This window comes from Metopolophium dirhodum, chromosome 1 (assembly GCF_019925205.1).
Source record: "Metopolophium dirhodum isolate CAU chromosome 1, ASM1992520v1, whole genome shotgun sequence".
Taxonomy (NCBI): Eukaryota; Metazoa; Arthropoda; class Insecta; order Hemiptera; family Aphididae; genus Metopolophium; species Metopolophium dirhodum.
The window spans coordinates 5981753-6001974 of NC_083560.1; the positions used below are offsets into that span (position 1 = coordinate 5981753).

At 29.2% G+C, this 20222-nt stretch overlaps 1 protein-coding gene, 1 long non-coding RNA gene and 1 pseudogene across 11 annotated transcripts; 2 read left to right on the forward strand and 1 right to left on the reverse strand.

Moving 5' to 3' along the window:
* Positions 1-213: 213 nt before the first annotated feature.
* Positions 214-19607, reverse strand: LOC132935166 (uncharacterized). 7 transcript variants are annotated; one of them, XR_009663177.1, is made up of 5 exons: positions 18697-19607; positions 3965-4117; positions 2262-2597; positions 1980-2195; positions 214-1874 (listed from the first exon to the last, which is right to left on the reverse strand). XR_009663177.1 is itself a non-coding variant. In XM_061001636.1 (5 exons), exons 3-5 carry the CDS (start codon positions 3973-3975, stop codon positions 2102-2104), a joined length of 441 nt encoding a protein of 146 aa, XP_060857619.1. In that variant the 5' UTR covers positions 3976-4117; positions 11190-11291; positions 11361-11449; the 3' UTR covers positions 214-2101. The 7 variants fall into 7 exon arrangements, 3 of the variants coding, with proteins under 3 accessions (XP_060857619.1, XP_060857617.1, XP_060857618.1); XR_009663176.1 differs by having other exon boundaries at positions 214-1905; XR_009663178.1 differs by having other exon boundaries at positions 214-1726; positions 1838-2195.
* On the forward strand, positions 7364-9326 carry LOC132933558 (uncharacterized; annotated as a pseudogene).
* LOC132935411 (uncharacterized) lies at positions 11586-16766 on the forward strand. Of its 4 annotated transcripts, none has more exons than XR_009663239.1 (7): positions 11586-12080; positions 12685-12955; positions 13024-13133; positions 13904-14164; positions 15100-15263; positions 15325-15418; positions 15549-16766. It is a non-coding gene; the product is annotated as an uncharacterized LOC132935411 (long non-coding RNA). The 4 variants fall into 4 exon arrangements; XR_009663242.1 differs by having other exon boundaries at positions 12685-12951; positions 13012-13133; XR_009663241.1 differs by having other exon boundaries at positions 12685-12951.
* Positions 19608-20222: the final 615 nt, after the last annotated feature.

Consider the following 20222-nt stretch of genomic DNA (forward strand, 5'->3'; position numbering starts at 1 on the left):
ACATGGTAGTCTTCCGTGTGGTATCTAGTTACATTTATTTGTTACAAAAATAAAATATTAATTACACCATTTTTTTTTTTACAATTTGAAATTAATTTTCATTTAAAATATACTTTTCATTACAAGAAAGAAATTAAAATATATAATATTAATCATGATATAATAAACTAGGTATGATGGCAACGACCTAATTTTTGTATTATGTTGCGCAAAGATGGCGACCGTCTTTTGCTACTTTTCATTGGTTTAGATATTAATAATATTATTATCATAATGAGAAATTTAAAAACGGCGAAAGACCAGCGCCATTTTTTGTCAGAGTGATGGTCAGCGGGCGAGGAGAATGCGTATCACGATGTGTGCATTATACCTAGTTTATTATATCATGATATTAATAAATTTAGTTGTACAAAGAAAATTCAAGAAGAACTAACATTTCTTAATAATCGAGCAACCATTTTAAAATCAATTAAACCATTAAATGAATCGTATATTAATACGAATAATGCTTCTACTTCTACTCTAAACCAGCATATCAATGATTTTTAAAAAAAATTTATAGGCAAAGCAGAAGATTTAGTTAGAATCTGTATTTATTCCGATATTATAATAAGAACAGTTTCTATACATGCAATTTGTGCTGATGCTCCGAAGTCATTTACTGGGAAAATCAAAAGTCATACTGGTTATTTTTCTTGCACCAGGTATCTTGCAGAGGGTAAACATGTCGGAAGTACTTGTTTCCCATTTTAATATAGTAATTCTAGAGAAAGAACACACGAAGATCATAAGGTTCTTTGACTGTATCCTACTATACCAAGTACGATAATCTAAAAAATTAGTACAAAATTAATGTTTCTCAAATCTTCAATAACTAGTGATTTTGTACGAAAACCAAGACTAAGTAAAGTTGTTGGTCATTGAAGGCTACCGAGCTTCGTCAGTTCTTACTTTATAACGAACCACTTGCTTTGAAAAATGTACTTAATGTTAAAGTGTATAATCATTTAATGGTTTTGAATGCATTGAATATTATATTGCGTCCAAATATTGATGTTAAATTATTTAATTATTTTGATAATTTCTTAAAGAATTTTGATAAAAACTTATAATCGCTTTGGTCCTCTTGATGCTTGTTGTTGTATATTTGATACTTTAATTTAAGAGGACGCTACCCATGCATTTGTTGTCCCTGTCTTACACACGTACGATATATCAAATTTTCATTCACTAGTTAGTGTGCTGTTAGTTTTGATATTAAGAGTGAATTGACCTGTTATCAAACTTTTAAGTTAGGTTAGTGTCCTCTTAAATCTTTGTCTCATTAAAATTAAACTAGTAGAAATTATAATAATTTCATGAGAATAATAAATAAAATATAATTAACTTGTTGATTTATTCAATTTATTATTACGTATACATATTTAAAGTAATCTCCCTCTACATTTTCGAGACTGACAATTGCATATTATTTTTGTGGAACCCGTCTGTTCTGTTCCCACCAGTATGTTTTTGTGTGCAAATAACGATACCCATGGGAACTGTAAGTCATGCATATCAACGAATACATTTTGAACAAATATATTTGGAGAACACGAATGATTGAAATAACATCCAATATTGCCTCTAATTTTGGCATCCATAATATATACACACTCGTTGTTTCCAAAGTATTCACGCACTGATTTTGAAGGTTTAGGCTTTATTTTTTCGTATCGCGTGTACTCTGGAAGATGAAATGGACCAATATAGAAAATCCAAAGCCCAAAACTGCTATTGATACATTGGTATATTGTGATTTATTTTATCCAGATATTAAACTTTTTGCAACAATTACCATTACATCAGCAACAGCAGAAAGATCATTTTCTTCCCTACGGTGGTTGAAAAATAATATGAGATCTTCTATGACAGAAGACAGACAAAATGGGTTAGCAGTACTGAATATTCATAATATTCATATTCTTAATATTCATTACCTAATAACATTGTTGAAGTTGGACTGCTAGTACTGAATGTTGATTGGTCAACTCAACCATTTGACGGTTTGGATAATTTTCCAAATAACTTTTTATAAAATACCAGGAATTCTCTACTTCATCTATACAACATGTATACTTCTCCAACGTGCAATTAAACGAATCCCTTGGTGTTGTCGATATTGAACTTTACTATCATAAAAAAAAATCAAGTATCTAAAAAAAGAATAATTATTAGTATTGAAAACTATTGCTATATTGTCATTATATAATTAACCTTACCGAAAGTTATTAAGCATATTTGGAGGTTCAGCTGCTATACCAGCATAAAATTCATCATCATATTTAGAATTAGGATCATAACATGAACCTTTTATAGTTAACTGCATTGCATATACAGTTTGTCCACTCTCAATAGTAGGATACTGGAAATTCCGAGGGAAATTCCTTTCTAGAGGTATATTAGCTGGTACAACACAAACTGTTCTATCAAACAAGATACTATTGTCCTTATCAGGTTTATCTAGTTTAAACTTTTTGGCTCCTTTTGATGCAAAACTTGTGACATTTGAATTAGATATTTTACGTTTAGGGTCACATTCAAGCATTTCTTTTACACTGGAATAAAAATACATTAATATGTTAATAATAATACAACAAAATAGATGTATCATTAATTTAAAAATGTATCTTGCAGATGACACCAAAAAACTTTTAGTAATCTGTTATCCATAGGCCATTATTTTTAACTTTGTCTGCATAGTAACTAAACTATTTGTTTTTATACACTCAACCAATTAAACCAATAAGCATTATTACTATACTTATATTTAAAATATCTATCTAATTTCAGACATCTTTTTATTTAATACTAATTGAGTGTTTTCGCTCACTTATCTAAAATCGTTTTATAGTGCTTTTATTACTAGAAAATGAAAATGAATTGTAGAACATGTCAAGATAGGGTTATATAATAATTTGACCAGTTTAATATACTAGTGGGGACAATACTTAATAAGATGAAAGAACTTAGAGATCAAAACTTGAAATTATTTGAAAATTATGAAAAACTTTCAATTGAAAGCAAAAATTGAAGAGTTGGACCAGAAGTCATTTGAAAATGCAGTTTAAATTATTGGACATTACCTATAATTTGGAATGAAGATTGCTAGTATATAGTTAAAGGAATAATTGAAAAATTTAAAATAGAATGTGATGTATTGAAAGCATATAGATTATAAGATAACAACTGAACATAAAACCAATATGAAAATAATTGCTTGGCTGTCAGATAATAATGGTAGAAAACGGTTGGTCACAGAAGCGAAAATATAAATGGGCAGCTAATCAGTATCGAGACAACTGGCCAACACCGAAAATGTATATTAATAATCATCTGACAAAATTGATATATTAGTAAGGAAAGATGAAAATACCAAAGTTATGAGGATCTACAACGAAAATGATTTGAATAAAATAATATAGGTAGGTCTCTAGTCTCTATCTGTTTTAATTATGTACCTACATGTAAAAATTATATAATGAATGGTACTATAAATGAGTTAGATAACCTGTATATTAGAACTAATATTTCTATTTGATATTATATTATATCGACTTACAATCATATTATTATATTTAAGCATATTGGGTATTAAACTAACAAGAGCTGATCTATAGGAAACTATTCCGATATAATTGAGAATCGCCGTTTGAAATACAAACAAAAGTAACGAATGTTTTCCAAAAAATATATATATATATATATATTTTTACTTGTTCACGGATGCGCGAAAACAGGTTGGTGGTAACATATTCTAAATTCTGATTCGGGCATAACGCATTCAAATTTCAAGCAAGTGTAAAATATAAACATTTAACAATTGACAGTTGAGGTTTGCGATCGGAATATAATTTATCCATCGTATATCACAAATGTTATTCGTGATTTATTATTCTATTTTTTAATATTAATATTTACTGACCTTGAAGACATGTTATCGAAGATTTGCAGAATGACACTGACCAGCGTCAGGATATACAAATCAACCACTCAGCGGGATCCGTGAAAAATGAAATATGTGTCCTCTGAAACAACGGTGGCTGCTTCGGCGGTACAGTGATTAAACAAGTAGCAACTAAAACATAAATGGAAGAAACTAAATTGAGGTTATCGGTGGTACCTAATATCTATATCTATAACGTCAGTGTGTTGCAGACGAGTAAAAAACAGTTGTATGCGTGCCACCAAATACTAAAATGTAATCCATTTTAAAATTTAAATTAAATTAAATATAACCACTTCACTCTGGCACAGTTTATTTTCTAAATTCGTTAATGTTATGTAATTTTATTTAAAGTTTTTATTGAATTTAACCACCTGATGAATATTTTTACCTAACCTTTTAAGACCGCTTATCCATTCCCACTACTCTCATAGGGGCGGCGGCGGCAGCGACTATGTACTACGACGACGCACGGACGATATTCTTACTCTATGGTGACAACTCACAATTGCAAAAACAAACCATTTCGTGACTTGCATTCGATTGTTCGCGACGTGTTTATACTTTTATTATTATTTCCTTCTATATTACTATTTTAGGAGGCCAGCGGTTATTAAAGATTATTATTATTATTATTATTATTATTATAGAATACCAGATAATTAACACATCAACATTAAAAATAGTTGATATCACACCAAATACACTTCGTAATAACTCCGTGTAAAAAAAGCTATGTTAAAAAAAAAAATTTAGTAATGATTAAATCTTTAAAAGACGTGATACCTATATATGGAAATTAAGTAAAATGCCATTTTATAATGTTACAAATACCTATGATGACAAATAAGATCAATTGTAATGTTAAATACTTAGTCAACATATTGTTGATACATTATTAATAACTGTAAATACTGTAGTGGTTACTTAATTGTATTTATTTAAGTATACTTCTACGTCCTGCCAAATAGTTAAACATAATATGTTGACTAAGTATTTAACATTACAATTTATCGTATTTGTCATCATAGGTATTTGTAATATTATAAAATGGCATTTTACTTAATTTCCATATTATATCACGTCTTTTAAAGATTTAATCATTACTATTTTTTTTTTTTTCAACTTAGCTTTTTTTTTACACGGAGTTATAACGAAGTGTTTTTGGTGTGATTAATGTTACGCGGCGCTCGCTCGCATATTATATATTTATATTTACGCGGCGCGTACTATGTATGATTAGGTTTTATCAAAAAATGACCTAAAAAAAATGCAAATGACATAAAAATGACGAAAAATGTCTTTAAAAAATGACCTAAAAAAATTACAAATATTTGTTTTAAATTTATAAAAATACATTTTTATATAAATATCGTCGCCGAATTCCGACACAAATGCACGCAGACGAGCACTAACCGACGTTTTAATTTTCGGCATTTCGAAAATATTACGAAAAAATAATAAAATGTAGGTACAATATTATTTACTATAACACGAAAACGACGAGACGACTGTAATCGGTCAGATAAAATAGGATACTAAATACTAATCGATTATTAGGAAACACGACAACGACAAAATGTAATCGGCGAGATAAAATCGGATAGGTACTAATCTTAGTCCGTGGTAATTTCCAAGTTTTAAGTTATCGGCATAGACAAGAAACAATCAGAAGTGAACTAGTGTAAAATCAATAAAAATGTCGAAAAATGTCAAAAAATGACTTAAAAGGAAAAAAAGCCAAAAAATGCAAAATAAAATTTAGTTTTTCAAATTCACATGCTAATGAAACACATTTGTGGCCAGGAGAGTATCGTCTAAAAAGTTACAAAAAAAATGCAAAATGCATCAACTTCCGAGCCCTAATGATTACGTATACACTATGATATTACTTATATAGGTGTTTATATAGGTAATTTAATAGGTATATAGTCACGGCTCGCTACAAAATTATAAATACGTCACCTAGCTAATTAGAAATGTCATTTAGATTTTATATTATTAATTATTTTACTTTTTTTTTAAATAATTACAAAAATATTAACATTATGTATTTTCTCAAATTCTAAAATATTATTAAACATTGATTTGTATTTTAATAAAGATTGTACTGTATGTCATCTACCAGTACGATATTATTATATTCAACGATTAAAATTAATATTTTATTCGAATTTTTTGCACGTGAATAGTTGCAAATTATCATATAACAATTTTTATTTAATGATATCCAGAATCGTGTGCTGATCACAATCGTCCTGTTCACGCTTCGCAACACGGTGAAAGCTGGTTTCGAACACACGCCAGCCGAGTTGGTTTACGGTGCGACACTTCGACTTTCAGGCGAATTGTTTCACCCCGCCTTCGCAGAATCTCAACCACCCGAGCACGTAGCGACGCTCCGGGATTTCATGGCGCAGCTGCGATTCACGCGCGGTACTATACTAGTATTAAATACTACACTCTACAGCAACCGACCCACTACGTTCGTCCCGAGCGATCTGAACCAGTCAGTCATGTTTTCATTCGAGTCGACGCCGTCAAGCCGCCGCTCCACGAAATTATGATGATAGACCATGGTGTATTATATTCCGTTACAATAGTTACCGACGCTCACGCGTCGTACCCGAAATACTTTGTAAAATTATTTAAATTCGTGTATTCCGTCTGACGAGAAGTCAGTAGCGACTAGCGTATTTGTGTAAGTGTAGTCGTACTAGGTCAACCTCCGACGCCCCGGGACTTCTACACATGAGATATAATATAATATCGAGTAATATATTATGTATCTAATACATGATACACCACCGCCCCAATATTCCCTTTCCGTGGTTGGCTACACCGCCCGGTACATCGGCATCCGAACATGCCGAGCGGTAGCAGCTACTGTTAACTTCTTACCGCGACTACCGACAGTAACGGGCCTCTCTCAAATTTAATAATAAATTACGTGTTTTTTGATCCGAAGAATTGATGGAAAGAATTATAATTGTTATTAGTTTTCAATAATTATTATATTATCGCGCACGAAGACTGAGCCGCCGACTTGCGTTCTGTGATTGGCTGACAGTCAGAAGGAAGGAAACCGTCCTTTATCGAAAGCGACGGTTTCGCCGCCGTGCATACGGAGAATCACGAAAACATCGCGTTTTTGCGTGATCCTTAAACAATAACAAAATGTACAAACAATAAGATAATAATTCGCAAAGGAATATTATTACACGTAAATAAAACATATTATCATATTAAACATATTTATCTATTCTGTGATATTATGCGTGATAATCGCAAGAGCAAACGTATACGCGCGAGTGCAATCAAACAAAATTGTGATAGTGTGATAATACAACTCGCTACGTATACAGCTGCTGCAGTTCTCGGCGATACGCGAAGAATAGTTTTGGTTGGCCAAGTGGTATAATATTCTTAAAGTGACCGAAGTATGTGATCACAATAATTATACGGATTAACAACCGGTGGTTAGATTGTAAGTAATTCAGTAATTGTAAAACGTAATTAATAATTATAAATACATTTGCTACTTGTAAAAATGATAAAATAATTTGAATATGAATACCATTTATCATAGAAATTAACACATTTTAACAATTTAACAATATACTTAATAGAGTAAAGCACAATCTATGTCTTAACATGTTTTTTTTATTCATAAATGATTAATTTATTTTAATTCAATAAATAGTGTACCTATACTTATATTATCTCTAATTTAAAATCTAACTTATTGGTAGATTGTCTAGATTACCTAGGTAAATTCATACTTAAATCTTTGGAAGTTTAACCAAAAATCAAAATAGTGGAAATGTTAAATTATAAGTTCTAACATATCATATTATCACGTATAATGAATAAAAAAAATATCTCTTATTGGTAAAGAGACTTAAAATTATTGTATTATCTATGTAGTAATACTTATTAGTTATTAATTATTAATTATTTAGGTAATAATATTTTCATTTTAAATTTATCGGATATTTTTTTTATGCTGTTATAATAATAATATTGTTACTAATTGTTATAGGTAATATCTGTTTCTTTAATATGTTAAAACAGTAAATATGTTTTCCAAAATTGGAGGTTCGAGTTATAAAAATACTGTAAGAAAAATTTTAAGAAAACTTCTTGAATATATAATTTAATATTATATAAAAAGTAACATCATATTGAACATAAATATCAACATAGTTGTTATTCGCAAATTGTGAATCATGCCATAAATGTTACAATAACAAGGTCAATAGGTAATTTGTTTATAAGGCCACCTTTCACCATACTGTAGGCACTACATTATAATATTACTTATGTGTACGTCATGTCTATATGTTATTCAGAAACAAATAAAATAAAAGTGAGTGGAGAAGTTTTTTGTACGAATGAAATAACTGATAATGACCAGTAAACTATAGATACATTTAACCCCTGGTAAAAATATTAGTCTCAGTTAATATAGTTCTTATTTGGTAAGTTACATAGTTTTTTAATAACGTCTATCTTTGCTAATGTTGTACAGATGATAGTGAGGATGATATGTTTGAGCCAGCATACCACTCAACGGAAAAAAGCAATAAAACAAATCATATTGGTCACAATTAGTTTTAGTTAATACAATTATTATTTGATAAGTTACATAGTTTTTTTTTTTAATTTCTATATTTGCTTAGGTTGTACAGATAATAGTGACAAAAATATGGTTGAGCTGAATATTTCAGCAAGAGAAGTATCTCAAGATGGAAGACGAAATTACTTCTAATGATGGAGGTAAATTAATTTTTATAGTAAATCTGGTTATTGTAAAATAAAATGTAATAACTTAAAATTAATAATTTTAGTAAACTTATCAACCATTGGCATTGCAAACATCATGTAAAAACAGTTCAAAGCAACACTATACACTCATTGTTTACTTGAACAATTACTACAATCCAATAATCAAACTGTCCAACCAGCTAGTTTAAGTATTCAAGAACAATTTTGAAGCAAGTTCCACAATTTGCCACTTAATTCCTTAGAAGATGTTGTTGAAATGGAAAATAAGTTGAACGATCCAGCATCACAGCATTTAATGGTAATTTTTTATTCATGATTATTAACTCAAACTTAATTTATAAATAATTGCTTTTATCATTTTAGAAAAATCACTCAAGACAATGTGGGTGCCAAAATAGTATATAAGAAACTGTCACTACTATATTAAGAATGGTAATGACTAATGAGTGATACATGCGCTCAATATTATAACTTTGATGGAAAGAACAATGCAAAGAATCCATTTAAAGAATTAACTCTTAATTCTATCATAATAGGTATAATCACTGAGTGATAATAATCTATACATACAATTATACTAAAAAAAATTATTTTTTATATATTATTCTTTTTCGTTTTGTTAACTATTAGATGTTGTTATAAATTTCCACACCGATGCAACAGAGTATGATGTTAAATCATAATGTTAAATGATCTTAAATAACTTCCAAGATTCATAGATCAATGGCTTAAGTAATTCAATATTGGTTACTTTAAATGGTAGTCATAGATTATACTGAAACGAATCAAGGTTAGTGTGTTTGATTGTTCCTACAAATCAATTGATTAAATAAGCCAATTCACTGGTATCACTATAGTAATTTGATTTAGTAAAAAAATAACTACCATCCATCGTCTAAGTGTTCGTCCCTATAAGTACCTACATAAATAACAATAATTTACATTAATCATCTTTCTTATAATAGTGATTATGTTATGTTTTTTATTATATATATTCTTTAGTTTGTGAATATCCTCATAATATAACAATTATTACGACAGCCTATGATGGCTAATAATATTATAATGTTATATTGACGTAGACAGATAACGTAAACAATGATGGTACTACTAATATTAATTTGTAAAATATATATTCGACAGATATTGAATTTCCTTCTTTGCATAACTGTACAGAGCAAGAGTATTGCTCAATACTTATATCATGAAGTAGTGAATAGTACGTAATATGGAAATTCACAAAAAAGGAACTACATACTACAATAAATTAGAAAATTCAAGTTACAATGAGTTCCTCCTAATGATCACTGGTTTATAGTGTAACGGATGATATCTGTTTACTACGACGTATATTAAATAATTAAAATAGGTAGTTAATTGAAAGGCAATGAATAATAATACTGTGGGAGATAGAAAAGCAAACACAACAACAATTTGGCAATTTGCGGGTTTGGATCAAAAAGGTTCTATGTGTAAATTTGAAATCTTTCAGAAAAGCCAATTTAATATGTTTAAATATTTTTCAGATTTGGACGTATAAGTTATCAAAACCTTTTAAATTAATTCAGAATTTGTATTATTTCGAAAGTTAATTGAGAAGAAATTTGGTAATCAAAAAATAATAAAATATTTACATAGAACCTTTTGGATCCAAACCCACGAATTGTCAAATACAGATATACGATCATGATAGGGGAGGAGGTCAGCCGAGTGATCATGAAATATGGGAGTAGTATTTAAAGCGCAGTACATATTTATTTAACTTTTAATATAAAAATTCACATCATACATGCAAAACACGAATCGCATATATAGTGGCAGGATATGGAAACATATATCATACATATATATGTATATATATATATACATAAACTAGAAACAAGGACATAGTATCTAATGAATGTTAGTGTTTCGAGGAAACGACGATATGACTTTTTGCACAACTAAGCATGCAGGATATAGATAATGACTTTACGCAATAAGGATAAGTCGATGGACAACGGGGAAGGTAGGAGAGCATGGGGCCTTATAAAAGCAGACCTAAAACGGCTTGTATTCAGACGTGTCACCCATTGGCATCACAAGCATCTTCATGTCACACAGACTAATAATTGTATTATTTTGACTTGGATTAATTTCATTGAAGTACATCTTAATAAACATCTTAACAATTCAACGAGTTATATTTTATTCAATCCAAAAGAAGAAAATCTTCATCACAACAGTCTTGCTACCCGGTAAACCACACATTCGACCCGATTGTCAGTTTACCACAATAGAATCAACAATTTATTGGAATCAAAAATGAAAATCCTAAACCAAATATTTTATTGAAAACAAAGATGCTTTATGGATTCAACCGGTTAATAGAATCATAATGGCCTGAACCAATATGATCACATAAATCTGTACTCACTGTATTAAAAATATTGTACTCGGAAGGTGCACCTATAATTTCAACTAGTTGACTTCCAGCACCACTCCTGGCAACTGCGTCAACAGCAATTATCTTTAAAAACTAAAAAATATATAAAGCGTCAACACTATATAGTAGAAATTTACGTTGTGCATAAAAGTTTCCACACACACACAATCCGTTGGCCCAAGGGTTTTTATTAAATCATGTAAGTTAACTCAAATATGAACGCACTTTTATAATTGTGATGAAAAACATACAAAATAGGGTTCGCGGGCGAAGACATGATAAGGTTCATTATCAATATTTTTATCATATTTAGTTCTGTGATATTATCATACCTACATTGAGATAGATAGTATATTAGGTATCTAAAAACTTGCCGCGTCTACCGACGGTAACGGACCACTCTTAAATTTAATAGTAAATTACGTGTTCTTTGATCCGAAGAATTGATGGAAAAAGTTATAATTTTTATAAGTTTTCTATAAAAAAAAACTGCATTCACGTTAAGAATATACGTGCGCGAAGTCTGAGCCGCCGACTTGCGTTTTGTGATTGGTTGACAGTCATCGGAAACCGTCGTTTATCGAAGAATCACGAAAACATCGGGTTTTTGCGCGATTCTTAAACAGTAAGAAAATGTACAAACGAAAAAGATAATAATTCGCAAGGGAATATAATTACGTGTAATTAAAACATAATACAAATAATATATAAATTATTATGTGTGATAATCGTTAGAGTAAACGTTTACGCGCGAGTGGAATCAAACAATTGATAGTGTAATAATCGAGGTAATAATACAACTCACTAGTACACTATACAGCCGCTGCAGTTCCATGACGGCGATGCACGAACAGGAAGGGTTTGGTCGGCCGAGTGGTATAAGTAAGTAAACGGAGTATATTAAGATCAGAATATTTATACGGATTAACGAACGGTGGCTTGATAGAGTTAAACTGGTGAAAATTTGACGATGTGTCGCTTCCTGTGGTCGGTTGCGAGTAACACGTTTTAAAAATTAAATTACAACACTTATTTTTTCCTCCGAATTAATATTTATTTAAAGTAAACTATTGTAGACATTCTATGAACTGAAAAAAATCTGATAAAAAAAAATATTGTTCTAGTAGTCATCGAGAAATTTAAAATGGCAGTGTGATATCGTTGGGCTTGATACCATATTATAATTGATCATCTATACATGTACAATTTGCCCACTTGTTAAATGAATTAGCTAATATAGAATATCACCTTTTTTTCTTTATATTCTGTTTATGTAAATTTTGTGCCAACGACAATAATAACACCATAGTTTTTGTACAAAAATTTATAATTTTTTCCATAATATTAGGTACAGAACTATACGAGGTTTAACATGTTTTGGGCAAGTAGCTGGACATAGTACAAAGACTTTACCACAATACAAATTGATTAAAATAACTCGTTATACATATTATTTGGTTATAATGAACATTTTTATACATTTTAGTTACCGGGAAAAAAAAAATTCAGGTTGTACAATATTGTTACTAGTTCATTAAATGTAAAAACTAACAAAGTTACATAAAATCGGGCGAGACAACAACACATGTTGGAAGACATATTCAAACATCTTAAGCCTTACAATGATAGAAGCATGTGTGATTATATTGATATTTTGGAAGATTTTCCACGTGATAGCTTGGATACTAGATTGAATGAAGTTAATATGTGAGCTGGAAAGGGCTTTAAGATTTATAAATCGCTTTTAAAGAAAGTTGGTAAATATTTTAAAACTTTACTTTATAATTCTAAATTTGATTATTTTTATTGGCAGTTTTGTTTGCAGATAAAGCTGAAGACAATTTCATGGTCCAAGCGTTTGTCATTAAAGATATAATAGATATACTTTTATTTAGGATGCAAAATGTATTTGACTGACCGCCAACTAGCAAACAAGTAACTCATGTTATAATAATTATACTATTAAATTAATTTACAATTTGTTTAATTTAATATTATTTATATTAATTGTTAAGTTATAAAAGGAGGTCACAGACTCATAGCCATAAAGTTTACCTACAATTTTAGAAACTGACAAATTATAAACCATTAACCAATGCCAAAGAATATGTTTCAATTAATGCATGTGAAAAAAATATTTTTAGCTTTATGTAAATTCATCTCCAGATGATAAAACAGGTTACTTTATTAATTAATGAAATACAATATTTTTACAAAAAATTTAAGTTGATTTAATAATATATATTTTTTATATTCAAATAGGTAGGTAGGTAATAAAAATCATAATTCTATACTTGAGAATTTACTGGCCAACGATAATTGGATAAATAATATTTCAGTAATTAATATATTTACCTATGAATAATTATGATATTAACGAAGATAAAATTCTGCTAAATTCAATAAAATGGTACGTACATAATACATTTTTACAAAAAAAAGAAATGTATTATAACCAAGATATAACTGTTAGGCATAATTTTTTTTTTTAAATTATCTGTAGCTATACTTGCAATCACTGATAGAGTAGGGATTAATAACTTAAAATTGATTCAAGTAAATCCAGCAGGTATTCTAATGATTTTAATGAAATACTTACTGTTTATTATATTTTATTTTATAAATACATTTATTTAAATAGGTTCCTATAATATGTATGTTTCATAGATTTTAATAGATTTTAAAATGTTATTGTTTCTTAACAGATATAATATTACAGGTTATACGACAATATAAGACATAATTTAATTTAAAATTTGTGTTCAATAATTTTGAAAGTGTAAATATATGATGAAGATTGTAACTATGATGTGCAAAAAAAACAAAAACTTTCAATTCAACCAAACATAGCATTATGCAATAAACATGAGTTTGAAAATGCTTATAAAATACTTCCAATACCAAATAAAGATGCATTGAATACTTTAAAAGACATTTTATGTAATGATGCCTTATATGAACAAACTGTAAGTAATTGTGAAATGTAATTAATAATTAGAAATTTGCTACTTTTAAAAATGATAAAATAATTTGTTATTTATTATAGAAATCAACAAATTTGAACAATTTAACAATATACTTAATAGAGCAAAGCACAATCTGTGTTTTAACAGGTTTTTTTTTTCATAAATTCGTGATTTATTTAAACTCAATAAATAGATACATACCTAAATTTATATCTCTCATTTAAAATCTAACTTATTGGTAGATTGTCTAGATCTAAACATATATGTGTACCTAAGTAAATTCATACTTAAAACTTAAAAAGTTTAACCAAAAATCAAAGTATTGGAAATGTTAAATCATAAGTTCTAACATACTATATTATCATATGCAATGAATAAATGAAAAATCTTTTAGTGGTAAAGAGACTTACAATTATTGTATTATCTATATAGTAATACTTATTAGTTATACATTTTTTATTACTTAGGTAATGATATATTTATTTTAAATTTATCATATATTTTATTTTTATATACTATAGGTAATATCTATTTCTCTAACATGTTAAAAAAGTAAATATGCTTTCCAAAATTGGGGGTTCCAGTTATAAAGATACTGTGAGAAAAATTTTAAGAAAATGGGTTGAATATATAACTTATAATGGATAAAAAGTAACATCATATTGAACATAAATATCAACATAGTTGTTATTCCTAAATTGTGAATCACGCCATAAATGTTACAATAACAAGATCAATAGGTAATTTGTATATAAGGCCGCCTTTTACCTTACTGTAGGTACTACATTATAATATTACTTATGTGTACATCATGTCTACATGTTATTCAGAAACAAATAAAATAAAAGCGAGTGGAGAAGTTTTTTGTAGGATGAAATAACTGATAATGACCACTAAGCTATGGATACATTTAACACTGTTATATGCCATTATAGGTAACCAATATTATATTCTCATGACAAGTTGTAAACCAATTGGATTCGTAGATTCAACAGAACGAGTATGCAAACCCAATAGAAGTTTTACTAAATAAAACAATCACCAAGATGTTGGAATAATAGAATCAGGCAATTTCTATTTGAGTTGAAAATAGAACAAAGTAGGTACATAGAATCCGTGTATTTATTTTAATCACAATAATAATGAAACATTAATTTTAGCTATTTTTGTTGATGATGGTTTGATTGTCAAGCAACAAAATAAAAATAAATATATTATTACAAGGTCTTGAACAATAGTTTGAAATAACACAAGGTAATCTAGATTATTTTCTAGGTATTGAAAGAACTAGATGTTTTGACGGATCATTATGTATACATTAAACAAATTTTACTAATACACTAGTTAGCAAATTTAATTTATTAAATAGAAAGGAATATTTCAGGTCATCTGTTCATGCTAGGGCTGTCATGGCTAGCGCAGAGGCAATCCATAGTAACGTTCAGTTCAACTGAAGCAGAATATATTTCGGCATACGAAACAGTCAAAGTTTTGGTTAGTTTTGGAAATTACATTAATTCTTTATTGTATAGAATATTAATTACGGGGCTGTGTTGAATATTGTATAAAAAGTAACATCATACTGTTCAATGATAACAACATAGTTGTACGAATCACGAAATAAATGTTTCAATTACAAGGCCAATAGATCACTTGTATATATAGCCGTATTTTAGCATACCTACTGTAGGCACTAAATTATGATATTACTTATGTGTACATCATGCATTAGTTATTATGTTACTTATTACTAAAAGCAGTGTAGTCATTTTTGTCTAGATTGATCTACAAATATAGTTCTAAACTCAACTTAACTGTTGACTAATAGCTATACTGACCGGCCATAAGGACAATCAAAATGCATTTAGCGAGGCATTTAGTAAAATAGTAATTATGTTCTCTACTTCTTAATAAGTTATTGGCCAGTTGGCAGGTATTGAAATTATTTATTTTATTTAAGAAATTAATTTTAGAAGCAGTACCTACGTACATTCTTCTTCTTTTAATTTAGTAAATGTTTTTTTATTTATATTAATTTACATTTTTTTTAAACTAAATAATTTATTAACATGAAGCAATGTTAATCTGTACATATACTAGTTATTGTAATTAAGTTTTTTTAATGTATTTTTTTTACTAAAAATTTTTAGAAGCAGTACCTACATTCTTCTTTTAACACCACAAGAATCAAAGATATGGAAATTGTTGCTATTATTTGGCTCACAAAAGCAAGGGAAAAACTAAAAACAACAACACCAGCTGATTCCTAAGTTTAGTAAATGTTTTTTTTATTCATATGAATTTACTTTTTTTTTAACTAAATAATTAATTAACATGAAGCAATGTTAATCTGTACATATACTAGATATTGTAATTAAGTTTTTTTATGTATTTTTTTTACTAAAAATTAAGTTTATAGTGGGTTATAGTTTTTTTTTTAGAAATTATTACCTGTTATACAAATACATTTTAAATCACATAATTGAAATGCGAGGTGTGCAAGTATTTAGTTAAAAAAATATACTTATTTTATATCTGTTATATAAATTAAATAAGTAATATACATTTATATTGTTACTTAACTTATATTTAAAATGTTAATCTGGACTAGTTATTGTCATAACATTCGTTTTTTAATGTATTTTATTTGTTAAAAATTAAAATTATATATTTTTTTTTATTAATGATTATCTGCATATACCTAAATAAATTTTAAATCACATAATTTAAATGCAAGGTGTGTACATTTTAAGTTAAACGATACCTATATTATATTTAAAACACTGAACTATAGTTAGTCACATTTTTAATAATATTATGACTACAAAATGAAATTGGTTAACTTAATGTTTCAATGTTAATTTATTATGTGATTATTTTCTTTTTAAAATTTGAACTATAATACCTACCTATATAAAAATTTTTTTTTTTTTTATATTTGTTATAATTTGCATTAACTATTTAGGTATTTAATATTTTAATTGATCAAATTCTTATAAAGATGATTTTTTTTTTCCATTTTGAAACCCATGTATAAGATTAACATATTATTATAGTATAAGTATTGATTTATATGTATTATAAATTATTAACAAAAAGTTTCAATCTTAATAAAATATGTTAGGCATTTTTTTTTTTATAATTTTAAGCTTATATATTATAAAAGGCGAAATAATAGGTATATGAAATTTTTTTTATTGATATTTGATATGGGTATGTACCTATCAATTGGTAATTTAATAAAGTTAGGTAATGTTATTTTATTTTCAAGTTCTATAATTTATATTGGGTAGGTACCTATACTATATAAATTATTTATTGATGTATGTATATACACTTATACACCTATATACTTTTGTATACATATGTATTGTTAGATAAATTGTATTGATCAATGAAAGTTATATACTTTGATGGTCAAGTTATGTATTCCTTAGATATCTAACGAATATCTTGACAGATATTCCATGAAGATTACTATCTTTTCTTGCATATCAAATTAATGTCGTGTGTGGATACCAATACCATATTCCATAAATATTTTCAAAACGTTCCTTAGATATCTAAGGAACTACCTAAAGAATATGCTAATAAAATATATGATCTTATGCAATAAGCATACTACTTCTCAAGCAAGACCTCGAGCAAGACATAGTGATATAATTATTATATTCTATTAATTAATTTAGCCTATTGTTTAATATACATAGAAAATATACCTATCAATTCTCCAAAGTATTCATTAAGTTTGAAAATAATATAGATAATATTATTATAATTTATATTATTGTGCGAGAAGTATAATATTCATGTGGGTATGTTGTTTACATTTCGATATTTTCGTTTCAGCTTTCATTTTGTTTGTAAAAGAAGCAAATTGTATTTAATGTTTAGTGGCCGAAAAGTGTACAGTCGATGCATACTGCATGTTGCGCTGATACCGCTTCTGTGTTTAAATTTGTGCTTAGCGGAAACGATCAAGATATGCTGTAGGCAGAGGGGTGCTGGGATATGGTTACCTCACTGTTTACCTCTCTCTCTCTCTATATATATATATTAACTGTAATATTATATACAGTTATATAATATTATAATAATACAATAACAAATTAAGGGTACCTATGGTTGGGCGCTGTACTATAATATATAATAAATTACAGAGATCAATGATAGTAAACCGATGAATAGGAGGTAATACAGATGTGATCATGACAAATTAAACCATATATACTACGTTTATATTATGGCGCTAAAACAGTTTAAAACTAAACAGTTTTGAAAGCTAAAACGCTCGCGCTAGTAGTTTAAGAACTTAAAACTGTTTTATTTGCATTAACCGGTTTATCAAATGTACATATACACGTTTAAGCAAATAAAACGGTTTGAACTAGTGCGAGCGTTTTTGCTTTCAAACCGGGATAGTTTTAACGCCATAATTTAAATGTAGTAATAGAGTAACAATATTACTGACGGTTAAGACTTTAAGAGTTACCAAAGACGAGTGACGACAAAAACGATATAACAACACTTACGTATATAGCTTGGGTTGATTCCGGCGCGGAATCACTCTGGTCGCCCTGGACAGGACGTGAAGCTGACCGATTGACTTCCGCAACTTGCAGAGCACACACAAACTCCATGCTGGAAAGTGAACAGCGGGATTGGTAGTGGTTTCGTTAGAGCCGAATGACGATCGCATCGATTCACTTCGGCGGCGGTAACGTCAACATTGACGACCATCACGGGCGAGAAACAAGGCGTATAAACGCAACGCGTCTTATGCTAATCACCAGCGCGACGACTTAACCACACGACTATTTGGCAAAAATACGATAGGTACGCGAGCTTAGTCCGACAGTCGGTTTTAGGGCAGCAAACAAAGGCCAAAGACGAGCGAAGTATTGTCTGGAACACGTCGTCTAGCCGGGATCACAGTATCACACTGCGCATCGCGTTGAATCTTGAAATTCGAGCGGTGTAGCGCGGTACAGTAAAGTTGACTCGACGTCTGATTGGTGCGTCTCTTGCCGACAATATTGTCGGTCTTTGTATTCCGCACCAAATGACAATTTGTGCGACGCGTCTTATCCACTCTATGTATATGCGTATATCTGTGCGTGTGTATGGCGCGTCGGTTTTAACAATTAATACTATTGTGGAGGTTGCGGTTTAGTAGGCGTATCGACTACCTCCAACCAAGTCACGTGGGGCGTGACGAGAAAATGAAATAATTGAACAACGCGGCTTGTTGATTACAATTTAACGATTATTCAAAATATACAAGAGAGAACGGTGGAAAACAGTACAAGTTATTAGTGGTGCTCGTTGGCTTTATTGGCGATGCGACAAAAGCGTTGGTCACGAGGTTGTTGTGAATGACGAACGTATATTATGAGGAAAAGCGGTGCAGCGCGCATGTGTACTATAGCGTAGTCGCGGGACGAGAGAGTCGGTCCGGGCGGCGGTTAAGCCGTAACCGCTGGCGAAGCCGTTCGTCGATTCGGAAGGGGGTGACCAACATCAAGCCACATCGTTAGTGCCATCGTCGGCCGGGAAGAAATCATGTAAATACTATAAATAATTCTCGATAATACGAGAAAGCCAATGATAATGTGGCGAAAACTAATGCCTTAAGTTTCACTATTGGTGGCCTACCTTTGCCCCTTATTATTATTATTATTTTTGTTCATTGATAGACGGATATCTACTAATAATTCGGTGGAAGACAAGCGCCAAAATCCTAGGTACCTGTGTGTCACGGTTAATAGATATTAATCGACAAATGTATAATCTGATTACGATAGATTGTCACATATACAGTCGTGTGTGAGCAGTTTTGTGTTATATCTAGGGCTTGGAAGTTGATGACCTTAAAAACATCAAAAGATTTTTTTAAATATTTTACTCTATTTTACTATACAATTCTATATACATTTATCAAAGCTTACAAATTGCTCAATATATGACATAAAAATTACAAATAATGTCTTTAAAAATGAAATAAAAAATATTTGTCCTATAAATTTATCAAACCGTACAAATTACTCAAAAATCATTG

What these genes read in the sequence shown, in the direction of transcription:
- LOC132935166 (XM_061001634.1), bottom strand. An exon ending in AATATGCTTAATAACTTTCG is followed by an intron (nt 2,196 to 2,261) that starts GTAAGGTTAATT and finishes TTCTTTTTTTAG; the next exon opens with ATACTTGATTTTTTTTTATG.